Source organism: Ptychodera flava, chromosome 7, assembly GCF_041260155.1.
Source record: "Ptychodera flava strain L36383 chromosome 7, AS_Pfla_20210202, whole genome shotgun sequence".
NCBI classification, from domain to species: domain Eukaryota; kingdom Metazoa; phylum Hemichordata; class Enteropneusta; family Ptychoderidae; genus Ptychodera; species Ptychodera flava.
Genome location: NC_091934.1, coordinates 9,753,287 through 9,771,962, shown reverse-complemented (window position 1 = coordinate 9,771,962; position 18,676 = coordinate 9,753,287). Strand labels below are relative to the sequence as shown.

The 18,676-nt window shown below is 37.5% G+C and overlaps 1 protein-coding gene and 1 non-coding gene across 2 annotated transcripts; both read left to right on the top strand.

Moving 5' to 3' along the window:
• Positions 1–206: 206 nt before the first annotated feature.
• On the top strand, positions 207–17,700 carry LOC139136739 (protein DDI1 homolog 2-like). The gene is made up of 8 exons (XM_070704554.1): positions 207–562; positions 2,529–2,717; positions 3,070–3,196; positions 4,344–4,471; positions 7,986–8,114; positions 9,081–9,184; positions 15,384–15,564; positions 17,372–17,700. Exons 1-8 carry the CDS (start codon positions 310–312, stop codon positions 17,527–17,529), a joined length of 1,269 nt encoding a protein of 422 aa, XP_070560655.1. The 5' UTR covers positions 207–309; the 3' UTR covers positions 17,530–17,700.
• On the top strand, positions 5,077–5,219 carry LOC139137850 (small nucleolar RNA U109). The gene has a single exon (XR_011553461.1). It is a non-coding gene; the product is annotated as a small nucleolar RNA U109 (small nucleolar RNA).
• Positions 17,701–18,676: the final 976 nt, after the last annotated feature.

Genomic DNA, 18,676 nt, shown 5'->3' with positions numbered 1-18,676 from the left:
CATCTGCACAGAAGATACTCTTCTCTCCGTTGATATGTAGTATTGTTTCGCACGACGTGATCGTTTCTCCCTCAGGGTTATAGTTATAAAATGAGAGAACAGGTGCCGCACTACGGTACAGCATCAAACACCGGGCATCAAAACATATGACGCAAATGATATTACAACGCATGACTTAGCAACTTTGCAGAGTATATAAATACCGAACAACCACACACGCGAGCCGTAGAACACGGAAGTGAGACGACGCGTGGATTTTGAAACCACACACGCCGGCCATTTCTTTTGATTTTTACTCAGAAATACGACATGAAGGTCACTGTCACAACGTTAACCGGTGAAATTTTCCCACTGGAAGTGAGTGCAGATTTGGAGCTGGAAAATTTCAAGGCCCTGTGTGAATATGAGTGTGGCTTTCCATGCAGCGAGATGATGGTACTGCACAATGGTATTCCTCTCATGGACGACAAAAAGACACTTGAAGGGTACAAGATCGGAGAGAATGACGTCTTGCTTATTCAGAGAATGAGGAATCCAGCCCAGATGTCCCAACCTATGTCCGGTAATGAGAAACTTTGTTGCAGCCGAAAGTGCGGGTTCTTTTCGGAATGTGTTGTGTGGGAAATGAACTCAAATCATTCACGTGACACAAGTTACATGGCTGTGCCCTCTCTACCAAGTACACGTTTCATACACGTTGAATGATACTATCGTTACATGATGCTAGTTTCTAGCTCCATGATACGATGGAGTCACTCCAAGATCAACGCTATGTAAATGTGTGGTGTCGATTGGGGCAAAATTGCCGTTTCTGTGAAAGATTGCCAACACAACAACGCACTCTCCCTGTGTCAGTGAACGCATTTGTTTATGACAAATGGGTGACACACATGCTCACAGTGACACAAGCCACGTTTCTCATGCCAAGGAGGTAAAATTACCTCCATGCTCGTGCACAGTCAGAATTAATATTATCTTTCCTTGACATTCTTGCGTTCACGTGCACAAATCAATGTTCATACATGTATGTACATGTATTGATATGTGGCATGATTACAATGTCGATGGTTTTCTGATAAACGCAATACTATCAACAAAAGCACATGTCTAAATATACCAGTACATGTTGAGTATAGAATACAGAGATCCTGGCCTCTCTGCTATGTCATGACCCCGTACGCACCTTTCCAATGGCAGAGTCACCTTTTGCTTTGATTCCATTGTACACGCTTACATGTAACTCTTGTAATGAACTAATGATACATATTTCGGACTTGAACAACAATTTGCTGAGGACTGATTTTGATGTAGAGGCAATTTGACTGATTATACAGCCCCAGTGTACAACTTAGCGTACTGCCAGGCTTTCTTGAGAGAAGGCCGAGGATTTGCATCAACAATTATACACATGATACAAAAAGATGAAAGAGTCGTCATTGTACATACAGCACAATGAGAGATTCATCAAATGTGTTTAGAGATCCTTAATAAAGTGATCAATACATAAACTTTTAAACATAGCTTGTAGTCAAAAACATTTTGACTGATTGTTTTGGCCTGGCCAATAGCTTTTACACAAAAGAATTGAATTTGCAGTTTATTTAGTAGATTTTTGATCGGATTTGAACTCACAATGTACATGTGTACGCTTCCTTTCCAACTCCCATCATTTGATTTACATGTAATAATACACTGACCATGTACCTGGTGTTATGGATTCCATGTACCCTTGCATTTCAAATATCACCAGGGCTAATATCTAACACCAAATACATGTAGCCGACTCATAACACATGCAATATATATATACAATTCAAAAACAATCACAGAATGGTTATGCAATCAGACCAATTGACCCTCAACTCAGCCATGTCCAGTGTTACTGCAGTGACCAAAATTGGGCAAACCACTGTTGACAGTCTACATCTGACAGACCACAGAGGGACTGTCTACATGTACATGTAGGTTCGGTGTGCAGCTGGCTATAGTTCTGACACAGTTGAGGATGTACATGGAGAGAGACCATGATGTTAATAATATTCTAAATATTTCCAAGTCAGTTTCCTTGAGGAGGACCATAAATTGAAATACATGTTTAAACTCTTCATTTCAAGTATACCTTGCCACAAGTCTGACTGTGTGCATATAAATATGAAAACAGAGTAAATTGAAGCAATATACACTGGCACACTGTTGCATAGATTGTGGGGTGAACATGATTGCCGACAAACTTGTGAACTTTGCAGGGTTTGTAAATCGTTCACAATGATGTCAAGCCTTGTAGATATTCATGAAGGGGCAGGCAGAGGAGTTTGTGATTGCCATTGAATGAAGTGCTGTATTTCTTTATTCACTGTGTGTGGAAATTTTATATACATTCAATGCTAAGGCCAGCCAGGTAGAGGAAAGCCAAAGTGCTTGTGACATGGCCCAGTCTAAGTGTACCAGTAAGTAGGTGAAATAAGGATTATTACATCTATGTACTGACTTTGTTATTGCTCAAAATAATCCATTTCATTCAATTTCAGACCTACCACAGATTGACTTTTCAAACATACAAGTCCCCGGAACGTCATCACAGGCAAGGGGATCGCCAAGATCCCTTGAGGAAGACCCAGCAGCCCTCCGTGCTGCACTTCTAGCAAACCCTCACCACAGGGCACTTCTGAAGGAAAGAAATCCACCGCTATCAGAAGCGCTAGAAAGTGGAGACCTGGGTAAGTATTACTCACACGACAGTTGCAGAAAGTTTTCCTGAATCTCAGAAAGCTCTGGTGCCATATTGAATTAATGTAGCTTGAGAATTCTGGTTAAAATAGTACATGTACAGTACTCATATTATCTTTAGGACATGGTAGGCAAGGGATTAAAATGTAGAACCTGTGTATTGAAATGTTTTACTGTTTAGTTCACCTGGAAGGTGGTTCACATTTCTCTAAAATTCAATTTATGCAACAATGCATTTCAAACATTTCAAGATTAAATAGTCGTGTTTAGAGAATGCTGTACAGAAATGTTAATTTATAGGCTGTACTGATAGAATAAGTCGATGTTTGCTCTTTCCTTCAGAAAAATTTACAAATGTGATGCGATCACAACAGAGAGAGAAAGCCGAGAGAGAAAGAGAAAGGATACGACTGATGAACGCGGATCCCTTTGATGCGGAAGCACAGCAACACATAGCAGAAGACATAAGGTGAATATTCCGCAGCATTACATACTGGCAATGAAAAACTAATTAATCAGAATTAAACCCACAATACATGTACAATACGGTTAAGGTAGTATGAGCCTCTCAGGTGAAGGACTTATCTTTTGTTCAAACTTTTCTCGATGAAACTGTCCACCATAAAAAAGTCATGGGTCACCGTGCAAATTTTGGTACTAGAGAAACAAATTACCTAACATTTACCGATGTATGGAATTAATAATGGCCGCCATCCCCGTGTTAACTCTAAGGGAACAAATAAAATTTTGGTTTTCAAAAAACTAAGACAGTCAAAATTTTTCTTACACCAAGAGCTTTAAAATGAGCATCCACAAGTGGTAGATCAGAAAAGAATTGTAAAAGTTTTGAAGTCCAAATGTCGGTCCTCGAGACGCATTCTGCCTGAATATTTTCCATATTTCTAGATTTCAAGAAGTCGGTACTCAAAGCCACCCTTCCATTCCATTCCCCATGATGTACTTTTTTTTTGCTGTTACTGTGCATAAGGGATTATTTTCAGTTTCACTTGAATATTCAAATTTTCCATTGGTTATGTGAATGTGAGTGATGTATCTACACGTGTATGGAAACAACAGGTGCTGAGGATATATTTCCTTCCAAAATATTTCCTTCCAGATATGCATGTAGTGACACACAAGTGTACTGCTCGTCAAAGAAGGTAACAGCGGTACGACAGTCTTTACATGCAAGAGAAATCTGTGGAGTTTAAGGGACCAGCAGGAACGAGTGTTCCACCTGTTTGGTATAATAAACTCCATACAGAAATTATGAAAACCAAACTATGATACAAAACTATAGCTATTTGACGACTGTTTATAACTACATGTATGGCTCCAATAGCTTCAACTGTAGGGGCTTTCTGTTATATTTGTGTTCTGTGTAATATCAGCAGTTTTTTTACCAGGTCCTGTAAAGTATGACAAAAATGTTTGGTATTTAAGCTATCCTTATATGTAGTTTGTATTTTTACAGGGATGTTTATAACTTTTGTAAAGTGAACTTAAGTTTGCATTTGAATCAATTTGCCACAACTAACAATGCTATTTTCATTTTTGAAAGATGGATATTTCATTATGTGGATGAATAATTCATATATTTTCATCTTATCAAACAGACTGAAAAATGTGGAAGCTAATATGGAGTCTGCCATGGAATGGAATCCAGAGAGTTTTGGTCAAGTTGTGATGTTGTACATAGATTGTAAAGTAAATGGCCATGACGTCAAAGCATTTGTTGATTCAGGTAAAGATAGAATCTTTTTCATTTTTACTGAAGTTTGTCAAAGTTGTACATCATCTCCACATAAAATCTGTTCAACATTTGTTGATCTCTAAGAAAAAATTAAATGGTTGTTGTGGTTCAAGAGAAAAATATCTATTTTGTAGTCATTTCTCATCAGTATACTGTGGTCTCAATTTATGTGATGTCACTAGTGTCAACCTCTTAGTTTCAGTGCTATCATACTCCGGATCAAGCCAAATCTCAAGTGACTGTACATAAATACTATGTAATTTCTAAGCAGAAGTGTAAGTGTAACGCTCAGTAAAGGAATTTTATTGGTAGCATAAGTAGGCTTTGCTAAGGTACTTGAAAGACCAGTGCATTGTAGGGCCGTGTTATGTTTACACTACAGACACAGGTGTCACAGGAATTACACTTTTACATCACAGTCAAGTTGTGACAGCAGTATCTCTAACAGATTCTTTTGTTGAGGACCTACTTTACACTTACATCAGCGTAGTGTACTTACATCCATTAAAACTCCTTACACACAAAGGAAACCTCACAAAATTCCTTGTCATCCTCATGCATGTAGTGACTGTCAGGATGCAAAGATCATCTGACTGTCACATGGCAAAAGCTGACTGCTCCCTTAGACAAGGCATTCATAGCAGTATGGCAGCCTTTACATGCGAGATTAATCAATGAAGTATCAGGGCCCGCAGGTATGAAGTAAGAGCCTGCACGGTAGTATAAACTTCATACAATTGTCATCATGACAGATGAACACCTTAAAATCAGCATACTGTACATATTTGCTCAACTGGCAGTCGATGGCGTCTGTATGTATGTGTGTGTGTATGTATGTATGTATGTATGTATGTATGTATGTATGTACGTACAGTATGTCCGTCAACATCAAAAACATGCAAACCGCTGCACGTTTCAGCTTGGTATTTGGTGTGTGGATGCATCCTGGGCTATAGATGGGATTTTGTTCAAATGAAGTCTGCATTGCCAAAATTATGCAAATGAGCTTACAAAATGTGAAAATGGTTAAGAATTAATAACTCAAGAACCGCTTTTTTGATTGCTTTGAAAATTTGTGTGCAAGTACCTTAGGTGAACCTTATACAGTTTTATGAATATTGTGAAGATATCCTTAATTTTGTATTTTTGCTGAATTTTTTTGTGATTTTTCTCATTTTCAGTAAAAATTCTTCTTCTCTGAAACCGCCAGCCCAATCGCTCTCAAATTTTGGTTGACTCTTTGCAAGGGTGTTACTCTTCTAATTTGTTGAAATTATGACAAAATTGGGAAAATTACTATTTTGTAGCAATTTTGTCATTTTTGGTCAAAAAATCCTAACAGTATTTCCTTTATAAAACCCCTGGTTATCAGAAAGTTCAACTTTTTTTGACAGTTCATAGTGAAATGCTTACCATCTTGGAGGATTAAAACAACTTTCCTGAATCCCAACTTTGACATATTCTGAACCGTCATTTATTGTGCCCTGTATGGTATCTAAAAGAAATTGCTCATAATAGTTTGTCATGATAGGGTGGTCAAATAAATAGAGATAGAGAAAGTTCTAATTTCCATTTATGGTTGACTTGGTAAGGATAAAATAAAATTACTTTTTGAGGAAAAAAAATAGAGTGGTCAATTAAAAGAGTGGTCAAAGTGATAGGGTTTTTATGGTAAAGCTGGGCTGTAAGATCCTCATGTGCTATTTATAGCAATTATGCAATCTGTGTAAACAGTGCAATGAAAGTGTTACATGATGCTTTTGATGACCTTGAACTTCTCAAGTTTCAAACATTTGGTCTCTTCAATGTGCTTTCTCTGAGTACCTACAGTCGCAACTTATTCAATAGAACTTACTTGCAATGTTAATTTGAAAGTTAAAATGTGCTTGGTTAATAGGATGAAAATACTGATAAAATAACTAGCTTAAGATTCTTTATAACCTGACAGATATGTTGTTTTTTTATGACGAAAATCTTGATTTAAGCAAGTCTTGTTTACTTTAATTAGAATGTAATTAACTCTCGTTTATTAGCTACTATAGACTAATATAGTCTATAGAAGCTATTGGGATGGGTATCTGTCCGGCGTGCACTGTCAGTATGTATGTATGTATTTATGTATGTATGTATGTATGTATTATGTATGTCCGTTTGTGAGGCGTCCGTCCAGTGAAATATATAGAGAGCCGCAGTACTTACTGATTTGATATTTGTTGTGTGGATAAAATATATGATTTTGAGAAACTCTTTTTATTAATTTTTTGATATTGTTGAAAATATGCAAATTAGCGCCAAAAAAGGCGTTTTTGGTAAAAAATCTTTTTCTTCATAAGTTCATACCCACTGGTCAGACAGCTTTGTTATTTGGTTTACAGGTCCCTAAGGATAACCCAACTTAGATATGTTAAAATTGTGATGAAATATGCAAATCTGTATTTTTACGGAATTTTTTTTTCCATCCTGAAATGAGCTATCAAAGATATCCACCTTCTTCATCAATACAGGTGTCACAAAAAGTTATTCTCTACATAACACAGCAGAGCTCTGTCAACTGTTGAGTCGCTTGTTTTTTCAAAACCGCTGGTCAGACAGCTTTAATATTTGGTTTACAGGTCCCTAGGATGACCTTAGTGAGATAATTTCATACAGTCAGGAAATACTTAATTTTGTATCCATGTCTATAGTAGCTTCAGGGACTTTGGCCCTATGTTTACCAGATCCCTTGTACATTTTTTTCCCACTCCCACCTTTGTTTTAATCAAGCCTTCTCTGTTTTTTTGTTGTTGACATTTGCTTGTATATTTAGGATCTGCTTCTCCCATTGCTATAGAAGTTGATATGCATGTTCCTAAAGATGACCTCCAGTACATGTACCTAAGTTGGAGACCTTATTTGCTTTTGTCATTCTTGTATTTCCGGGTTTAAATATTTCTCAAATGGACCAATTCAAACCGAATGTGAGCACATAGTGTCCTTGACGGTATTTTTGCTATTATTACAGTTCTGTTTTTTTTTTCTGACTTTTAAGTTTGCCTGTTTCTTGTTTTGCCCGTTGTTGACATGTAATCATGCATATGCATTTCTCTTTCAATCATTGAAATGCAGACTCTGTCTGTGTTGCCATTTGAATAAGGTCTGATAGAAAATACCACAATTTTATATCCCATTCATTGATCAACATACTGCATGCATTCATTACATATATCTTCAAGCCTACAAAAGAAGTACCTGCATTTTCGTGTCTGCCTGCATACATGTATGTACATGTATATGGATTTTCTTGCATTATTTATTTAGATACAAAGATAGACACATGCAGATATGTTCACAGATACATATACATGTACCTCGTGGTAAAGACACACACACACATTTACAGTCAGTGTGACATACAACCGTGCAGTCATATGATGTAAACTATATACAGACAATCAGACATACAGCCAGTCACCTGTATCTTTCTGTCATTTCCACATGATTTACAATTTCCTTCTCGTACTTCTAGGTGCCCAGATGACAATAATGAGTGCAGCATGTGCTGAGCGGTGCAATATAATGAGACTTGTAGACAGACGATGGGCTGGTATTGCCAAGGGTGTTGGTACTCAGAAGATAATTGGTAGAGTTCACATGGGTGAGTGAGAATAATCCACATTGTGTTTCCTTTCTCTAAGCCTCATAGTGCCATTATATATGTATACAATGTGCTGAATACAAGTATGTTCAGAAACAATACTAGTATATAACTCATATGGGCGGCTGTATTCGGATTATTTCACAAAAGCAGGACATTGAAGGTGACTGGCTTACACAGTGGTTCATACTTTACATGATGGTTCCTTGTGAACTAACATTGTGAATGGAAAAATTTAATCCTGTACCCTTTGCCTCCAATTTGTTGTGAAAATTCATCTGTTCGGTTGTGAACATTTCTGTAATTGGGTGAATTCAGTGTTTTTGCTAAGGGCAGTAAGCAGGTAAATGTTACGGGGGTTCCCCAGTCATTTTATTGGGTTCCCCTTGGTATATCAATGCAATCAGATTAGGGGACTGCAGAAACGTTACTGGGGTTCCCAAACCATTTAGGCCAAAGTAATTAAATTCTTTGTTTTGCATCCACTCTAAATGGGAAAAGGTACGTGTCTAAGCGGCTGAAAAACACACACGAGAAAATTAACACAATGCAATTTGAATGCAGCAAATAAAAAATTGTAACAAAATTTTAGTTCAGAAAAGCTAAGCGGTCATGTCTTAAAATTTCCTATTCAAATACATTGTGCGTGTTTTTCATGAAAACCTTAAAACCTATGCGGTGGGGACGCAAAACAAAGAATTTAATTACTTTGGCCTTACCAATATTCCCCAACCTTGCTAATAGCAAAAAACACTGGAATTAACAATGACGTTTCATGTAGATGGAGGAAACACCAGTTGTATCATCCATGATCCATAGTGACATCCTGCTTTTAAATAGCTGAATAGAAATTTACCTGGTACATGTACATTATATCATCAAAATCAAGACAGTTGCATCTTACTTTACATTGTTCATATCTACCCAAATGCTAAAAACCTTCAATTTTTTTCCTGCGTGTCATAGGTCAAATACAAATAGGTCCAGACTATCTACAGTCGTCATTTTCCATTTTAGAAGACCAGCCTATGGACATGTTACTTGGTTTAGATATGCTAAAAAGACACCAGGTAGGTGTGAAATGTAACTGCCCACTTTCACCATACAGCGTATGATGAAAGTAACACGTATTGCAGTTGTACACAGGTTAGTTACAGTAACCTGGACTGCACTTTTTTTATTTTATTTTTATTTTATTAATCTCGAACCAACAGGTGCCCCAATAACAGGTTCGTTTGAAAATAAAAATATAATACAAAACGAAAATATATAACAGTTACAACGTAAACAAAAGACAGGAGAATTCACATAAGAAATAACCAAAAAACAGCAACACAGCGAAAGACACACAGAAAAACATCCAGATAAAAGTAATCATTCAGAAAAAAGGATCTTACATAATCCATGACGAAAATTACTTAAGTTATTAAAAATATCTAAATTTTGCTTGTTACAGATAGAATTAAAATATGTCTGAGATCGTGATAAAAATGAGTGTTTCAAGATATTCGTACGTGCTGACACTGGTCTAAAAAGAACAGCACGACGCAATGTAAAAGCAGGAACGTTAAAATGAATCTGTGCAAGGACATCTGGAACGCTATAAACTGAGTGAAGGATTTTATAAAGAAAAAGAGTGTCTAAAAATTTTCGCCTGTTCTCCAATGTGGGAGGCGAAATTCATAACATAGGTTACTATACAGAGCCCTTGAGTAAGCCATCGATTTTCGGAAACAAAGATACTTGATAAATTTTATTTGGACTCTTTCTAATTTCCTTATTAAATATAATTGATGAGGGGACCAGATGGGTGAGCAGTATTCAACGTGGCTTCTGACGTAGGAGACATACAATGTTTTTAAAACTTTGATGCTATTAAAATATTTACAAGAACGCTTGATAAATCCAAGCATTTTAAAAGCCTTTGAAACAACATGGTTAATGTGCATACTCCAGTTAAGTTTACTTGTTAAAAATACACCAAGGTCTTTTACAAAGTTGGTGCGAGTCAAGATAGTTTGCTTAGCACATCTGTAAGGAAATATTTTGACGTTTTTTTTCAAAGTGAATGAAATACATGAACATTTTTTAACATTTAATGACAACTTCCATTTGCTCGTCCACTTCACAACCTGGTTGATATCTTGTTGTAGTTTGATGCAATCGGACATATCAGTAATGGCCATAAATAACTTGGAATCGTCAGCATACAAAGATAAATTGCATGGTTCATGCATTCAGACGTGTCATTGATATAAAGTACAAAGAGGAGCGGACCCAAAATAGACCCTTGGGGTACACCTGATGTGACATGTCCCCATGATGACAGTTCCCCGTCAAAGCTACCCTTTGTAAACGACATTGAAGATATGTGGAAAGCCAGGTTAACAAATTACCACCTATACCATATGACTGAAGTTTATGAATTAATAAAGTGTGGTCGACCGAGTCAAAAGCTTTGAAAAATCCAAGTAAATAGAGTCAACTTGCCCTCCTTTGTCCATCACTGTGCTGATATAATTAATATAAGATATCAGATTTGTCGTGGTCGAACGGCCGCTGACAAACCCATGTTGGCTTTCACATATGACAGATTTAACATGATTAACAAGATTATTGTACACTACTTTCTCAAAAATCTTACTGAATAAGGGCAAAAGTGAGATTGGTCTGTAATTTCCAACCTCAGTTCGGTCCCCAGCTTTAAAATAGGGACAACGTTTGCACGCTTGAAAATAGCTGGAAAAACACCTTGTTGCAAAGACCTATTAAATATAATTGTAAGAGGAACAGACAGCTCTTCAGCGCAGTTCTTTAAAATAATTCCTGAAATGCCATCAGGACCACACGCTTTCGTCGGCTCGATCTCTTTCAATGCAGCTAGTAATTGATCAGCTGATATGTCGAAAGTGTTAAGAACATTGCAAGAGTACTGATTACATTCTGGTAAATCTGTCACATTATCTTTAGTAAAAATGGATTGAAAATAATGGTTAAAAAGTTCAGAAATATCTTTTGAATTTTCAGCCAAAGTCCCCTTATAATTAACAGTAGAGGGTGATGACCTAGTATTATGCTTACTATTAACGAAAGACCGTTTACTATTTGTGCTGATTGAATTTAGCAGTTCGAGTAAGTGGTCTTCGTAAATAGAATTACGTAGTAATTTAAAATCAGCACGCTTACGCGAGAAACGAGAATAGTCTGCAGGATTCAATGAAGCCCGGTATTTTTGCGAGCTTGCTCTTTTTCCTTGAGTAAACAAATCAAGTCCTGCGTATACCACGTTGGGAATTTTCTTTTCTTGATTCGTACCTTAGGAACACTGTTCATTTATAGCTGCAAACAAGATGTCGTAGAAAAGTTCAGTGCATTCATCAATGGTATCAGCAGAGTCGAGAATACTCCAGGGTGTTAAATTGAGCTGAGTTTTTAGATGTTGAAAATCAGCCCTTTTGAAGTTGTATACAAAGCGCTCATGTGTTTTCACACCTCCAATGCTCCGATGTGATAATGAGCATTCCAGTGCACTGTGATCGGATAGCACAGCTGGGTCGGTTGGGCTAACTGATACTCCTGCATCATTGCTACATACCAAGTCTAGAATGTGTGAGTTACATGTGTTATGGGGGTTGAATTGAAGAAGCCCATGCTCAGAAATAATTTCGATGAAACGATCAGACTTGCCAGTGTTCCAGGTGCTTGGTTCCAATGCATTGTCAGCTGTACGATTCCATGCAATGTCAGATAAATTAAAATCTCCGAGAATCAAATAACATCATCGGTGTTGGCATTATTTACAACGCGGTCTAAAGATTCGTCCAGTTCCAGCATGATTGCTTCTGGTGAATCTGGTGGGATATACACAGTCGCCAAAAAGATTTTAAACTTATCCACAGCAATCTGTACCCACACAATCTCCATGTTTGTTTCAAGGTCTGTTCTACGTATTGCGTTTAAATCGTCCCTCGTTGCAATCAATACACCACCACCCTTTCTTTTACTCTTCCCTGTCGTGTCTTGCCTATCTCTGCGAAATAATCTGTAATTACCTGTGAGAATTTCAGAGTCAAATATCGTCGGATTGAGCCAAGTTTCGGTCAGAGTTATTATATTCCATGTGTTATCACTAAAGTGCAGGTTCAGGTCATTGAGTTTAGAGCAGATGCTACGCGCATTCTGATGGTAAATTTAAGGCCACAATGACGATTAGAAAATTGTTCATTTGGTGGGGGACTATCAGGGGACATCAACGGTTCTGTCTGAGTTGTAGCTAGTTGTTCATGACGGAAGAAGGAGTCAGATAGATTGGGTAATGAGCATTTTGAACATGTCCACGTTTCAGTCGGAGAGTTCCAAGACGAATATATTCACTATCAGGCATTCGTTGGCATTTTGTGTGAAGCCACAAGTTGCACTCTGAACAGAGGAGCCCGTATTGGTTATTTCTCACAGGCCGGGAGCAATATCCGCAAGGATATCTAGTTGGCCCTGGATTAACGTGTATATCACCACTGAGAAGCAGAAATAATACGTACACACGTTTGACTGCAGAAACCTCTACGTACGCCATTGTTGATTTGCGTGTCGTGTCCCTGTTGTTTGCTGGGGTTTTCATCAAAAACAGTCTCCAGAGTGCCTCATTGCTGCATTTCGACCAGAAAGGTGAAATAGTTGATTGACTTTGGCGTCCCATTTCAGTGCTATCGTTGAGTAAATCCGTTTTGGGGTTTAAAGCGGAGATAAGGACAAAACAGAGGAGAGCGATGACAACACCACGCTCCACCGTTGACGCCATGACGTCGAAGGGGAATCTTATTTGGCTGACCTGCACAGTCTAGGGAAGTCCAATTCAAAGATGTCTGAGATAGACTGTGAAATAATGAAAAGATCAATGCATCCTGGGAGCAACTGATCTATGTGGTAATTAGAATGTTTTGAGACAAATTCATGCAAATATAGCTTCAAGTTTATTTTGCAGTCAAATTTATTCTCAGTAATGAGTGGAATCTGTGACTTAAAGGTATACTGTCACCTGTTCCAATTTTGCTACAGTTACCATGGAAAGAGAAAATCTAATCAATCACCGATTTTAAGCGGGTGGCCGCTTTTTAAAAACAGCACCCTCACATTGGCATTTTGAATACCAAGGAACACCTCTTTGACCATATATGGGCATATTTAGATTACAGGTGACAGTATACCTTTAAGGTAGTACGCTACCATTCTATATAGGAGAGCGCCCTCTTTTGTCCAGAAGATGTACATGTTCCTTTTAGACTACCTAACCTGGTGAGCGTGAATAACAGGTCAAAATGACAAAAAATCATGCTAGTGACCTTATAATATTTCTTTCAGAAGTTTTTATGAATCAAAAGAACCGAAATTATGTTTTTGCACTGAAAAATCGACAGTTATTTTTATTTTGAAAGATCAGTAGAGAATAATTAACGATTGTAGCTCTGACATAATATCAGTAAGCTAGAGGGTCAAATCTCAGGTCTAACAAAATTCACCTTTTTTCGTCACTTTTTGCTGTTTAGTAAGAAAATTTGTGTGGTGACCCAACTTTTTTTGCTTCTAAATCAAAGAACACTGTCTGTTTGATAGATATTGCTGTACTTTTTAACATTTTGAAAATTATTTTGTGCATTTATATGAAGTTTATATTTTTAAAAAAGTCTAATTTTACAGTTAAAAGATAAATTTAGGGTCTAATATTTAATTTTTAAGACAAGACATCACAAATTTTAGTTGATTGTCCTAATTCAGCTGTCCTGGCGATGCAAAAATGTGGTATGCACACTGGGATCTGTTAATTGTTTGCAATAAATAAAGATTCTGCTGGTAAGTGCAAATTTCGCAAAATGGGAGATTTAGTGGTTTTCTGTCAATTTTGGCATGTGTTTTTTCAAAAAATTTGCATGGGTACCCCATATTTTTTTCATATCTTTGCAATGTACACATAAAGATTATTTCAGAAAAGTCAACTTAAAGAATGTCCCAACATTTTTTGGAATGGTATTTGTTACGTGCAGAGAAACGAACAAAAGGGTGAACTCAGCAGTTAACGTTTAAACAAAATTTATTACAAAAATAAAACTAATTGCTAAGTTAGGGATAGAGTACAAGCTTTAAAAGTGTACAGACTACTTATCTCAGCTGGGACGGCAAAGCTCCAGTCTCAGAGTTGTAAAAGTCAGTTGGATGAATGAACAGTCCTTGCAGGCTTGAAGCTGCACAAAGTCCACAGTATAAATCCAGCGTTGGCAGTGAAGGTCTTGAAAAGTCTAGAGAATGACTACTGCTGGAGTTTAGTAACACACAAGAGACACGATCCCAAAAGTCTGACTGGAAGCTGTGCACGTCCCTTTTATAAAGGCATGTAAGAACAATCTAGAACTTTTATTGACATGCTAATTACTGTTCTAAAATTATCTCCCTTACACAACTAATCAACTTTCCAGAACATTCCAACATGACTAATTGATTCAAGGTTGTGAGGTCATCAAGGGCAGTGACCTTGAGAATGTTCTAGACTAATGACTCAGGTCATGATGAGTGTGGGGGAAATGACCTACATAACATAGTGGTCATGTATGATACAATTGATCCAAGACACATCTGTCTTAGTTCACACTAATTGCTGAGGAAGGACGTCAAAAGCCAGTCTGCGATTAATCTTGGTTACCCAGACAGCTCTGTGAGGCTCTCTTCCGACTGCCCCCACACAGTCACTCAGGGAAAATCCCATTCAAAAATCTTAGAGCAAGATGGCACGGCGCAAACAAGAGCGATGCATCCTTGGAACAACTGAACTATGATGTAATTATTATGTTTTGAGACAAAGTCATGGAAAATATAACTTCAGTTCAACATGTTCAAAGTTATGTAGAAGTGGCTTTCACAAGTCCCGCCTTAGTAATGAGTGTGAACAATGACCTTTATATCCTGGGTCAATCATATTGTACTTGTCCATAGACTGGTCAAAGACATAAATAAAAGTCACAGTTCACACCCATTACTAAAGAGGGTCTTCGGAAGCCACTTCCACATAACCTTGCAGCTATAGATTAGTTGCTCCCAGGATGCATCGCTCTTGTCTGTGTCATGCCATCTTGCTCTGAGGGATTTCCACAGACTGTGTAGGGGCAGCTGAATAGCGAAAAAACATAAGATTTAAGTCTAAATATATGTTGGCTGTGGTGGCATCTGCCTAAAATCAATGGTTGAAATAAAGAAATGTCCCTCTCCCATTTCAACTTGCAGTGTTCAATAGACCTGAAGAGGAACATGCTGACCATAGGCACCACAGGAACAGAAACGACATTTCTCAGTGAGGGTGATTTGCCACCATGTGCCAGGCTCAATAGGGCGCCCTCTGTCACTGAAGATGAAGATAAACAACTAGCGGAAGCAATGCAGAGGTCTGCAGAGGAAGCTAGTGCAGGTGAATATTATATTCTGTGTGTATGCATATATTGACTGGTCATGTTTTGGTAACAGCATAGGCTTGTTGCCCAATGGTCTTAGAGTCACCGCCAAAACAGTGTGTTTCATGAGGCTGTATGCAGAAGGAAACAGACCATTTTAAGTGACTTTCAAGCATGGGGAAAGCAAACATATAATTGCACCCAAATATGGCCTATCATACAAGTTCTGTAAGACACTTAGAGGTTTATTACCCAATATCGCCTGTTCCTGTGTCGTATCAGCATGAGTGTCATTTGTGCTGCGTCAGACACGAGACGAAGTCGAGTGTCTGACGCAGCACAAATGACACGACTGCTGATACGACACAAGGAACATGCGATATGGGTAATAACCGATTTATCATATACCCATGCCCATAATTTTAGGGAATTTTTACTAACAGAACGAAAAACCTTTAATTTTGAGGCTTTACTTTATTACGCCTTGCGAATAAATATCAGAATGTTTATGTGAACAGGCTTCATTCATAAAGTATACGACGAAGATGTCAACATCATGCGCGACATCGCTGCAAGTTGTCCATATCTCAATGAAACCCAAAAGAAAGACACCGGGATACAAAAATCGTCATACAGAAGGAACATTTTAAGGTGCAATATGTTATTACAACTGTAACCGATCAAAAACTGCTCAGCTTTAAATCTATCCTGATTTCGATCGTCGTACGGCACGGAGCTCGCGCAGAGAGGGGACGCCATTTTGTTAGTTTACCTTTAGAGTTGCCATGTCAACAGTCGTCGTGCGCGCGACATCGCTGTCACGCCACGCGCTCACTATCTGTTCGGAGGAGACCGTGCACAGTGCTGGCGCCGTGCGAAAGGCAGAATGTTTGCTGGAACTTGACCAAAAAATACCATGGGAAAACATTTCAAGACTCAACGTGATATTTCCGTATTTTGCAACCAGAAATACCCGTGTTCCTCGAAGCCCTTCAAGCTTCTACGTCGGCGACATCGCTTCGCAGACGGGGAGAGGCAGCCATTTTGTTGTTTACGTTGTTTACCAACAAACAGTTAATGTAGTTCGGGAAAACTCTAAAACTGATGACATTCATTGTGCATATCTCGACGTTTACCGTGAAATATCACGGCTGATATTATACGTTGAACGTCACTAGGATGTAGCAATATGGGCATGGGTATATGATAATTAATAAAATCTCTCTCTGAAATGTAAGTTTGTCTGCTATCACTGGTCTTGGTCGTACACAAAAACTCAAGAATGTTCCAGAATGTGCATATGGATAGATGTAGACTTTCAAAGTTACTCAGTCAACATTTCTTCCTGACTGATCAACAGTAAAGGTTTTAAACCTGTTAAACTATATCTGGCTCTCATCATTGATCATTACCAAAACAATGCATACTAACGGACCATGAATGAAGGAGTCAAGACTCAGAATTTGTATAAGTTGTGTAACAACATTTCATAAAACACAAACTGGCTTCATTTCAAGATTGATGTATTTTGTCCATTTTCACAAGTCACGTAATGAGTATAAAAAAGCTAAATGTTAGGATTCTGAATGGACAAACACAATCTCTGTACAAAGAATCTTAGCAGTGTTTCCTCTTTTTAACCTGTTCACCCCAGTTCTCTGTGAACAGGTCCACAATCACCATTGATAACAATTGGTTTGGGCCAGACCATGGTGCTGAAAGGGTTAAACAGTGGCAGTTCAAGCTCCTTAAAATGAAACCTGTCCGATTATCATGTAGTTTTTTTTGCAAACATTTATTGATATCTCTATATTCATGTCACAGGTCCGAGTAGTGTGCCAGACATTCCAGAAGAAAAAGTCAATCAAATTGTGCAAATGGGATTTCCCCGGGAGCTGGCAATTAAGGAATTACGGAAGTCTAACGGCGATGTCAACCAGGCCGCAGCAGCGATTCTAGCAAAATCATTACAGGGACCATAATCAAGTATTTTGCCAAGAGTTTGAAGTATTCCAGTTACCATTGTTGACCTGATTCAAATGCACTGAATTTGAACTTTTAAAGATTTAAACTTTTACAGATTTATCTGAACCAAAACCTTCAAAAAGGAAAAATTTTGAAGTTTCACCACTTCTATGAAAGTCTATGTCCAAACTGAGGTTTAATATGTAACTTGTTAGTTGATACAAATTTTTAGCTACTATAGACTATAGTCTATAGAAGCTATTGGGATGGGTATCCGTCCGGCGTCCGTCGTCAGTCTGTATGTATGTATGTATGTATGTATGTATGTATGTATGTATGTATGTCCGTTTGTGAGGCGTCCGTCCACTCAAATATCTTGAGAACCGCAGTACTTACTGATTTGATATTTGTTGTGTAGATGAAAAATACGATTTTGAGAAACTATTTTTTTTAATTTTTTGATATTGTTGAAAATAGGCAAATTAATGCCAAAAAAGGTGTTTTTGGTAAAAAATCTTCTTCTTCATAACCGCTGGTCAGACAGCTTTGTTATTTGGTATACAGGTCCCTAGGGGTAACCCAACTTAGATTTGTTCAAATTGTGATGAAATATGCAAATCTGTATTTTTAAGGAATTTTTTTGTCATTTTGGTCAAAATTTGACTTACATTGTATGTAATTCTTGTACTGTATAAACCCTATCAATTCACCCAGAAAAAATAATTAATATGATTTTAAATAATTGAATTAATTAGGAAGTCATCAAAGCCAAAATAATTTTAGTGTAGAATTATCAGAAAGTTCAACTTTTTTTGACAGTTCATAGTGAAATGCTTACCATCTTGGAGGATTAAAACATGTAAAGGCAACTTTCCTGAATCCCAACTTTGACATACATTGTATTCTGAACCGTCATTTATTGTGCCCTGTATGTTATCTAAAAGAAATTGCTCAAAATAGTCAATAGAGATAGAGATAGAGATAGAGATAGAGAAAGTTCTAATTTCCATTTATGGTTGACTTGGTTAGCATAAAATAAAATTACTTTTTGAGGAAAAAAATAGAGTGGTCAATTAAAAGAGTGGTCAAAGTGATAGGGTTTTTATGGTAAAGCTGGGCTGTATAAAGATTCCTCATGTGCTATTTATAGCAATTATGCAATCT

Bases quoted from the DNA above. Each gene is read 5' to 3' on its own strand.
- LOC139136739 (XM_070704554.1), top strand. From the start codon at position 310: ATGAAGGTCACTGTCACAACGTTAACCGGTGAAATTTTCCCACTGGAA. The intron at 2,718-3,069 runs GTAAGTATTACT...TCTTTCCTTCAG, and splicing joins GCTAGAAAGTGGAGACCTGG to AAAAATTTACAAATGTGATG. The intron at 9,185-15,383 runs GTAGGTGTGAAA...TTCAACTTGCAG, and splicing joins ATATGCTAAAAAGACACCAG to TGTTCAATAGACCTGAAGAG.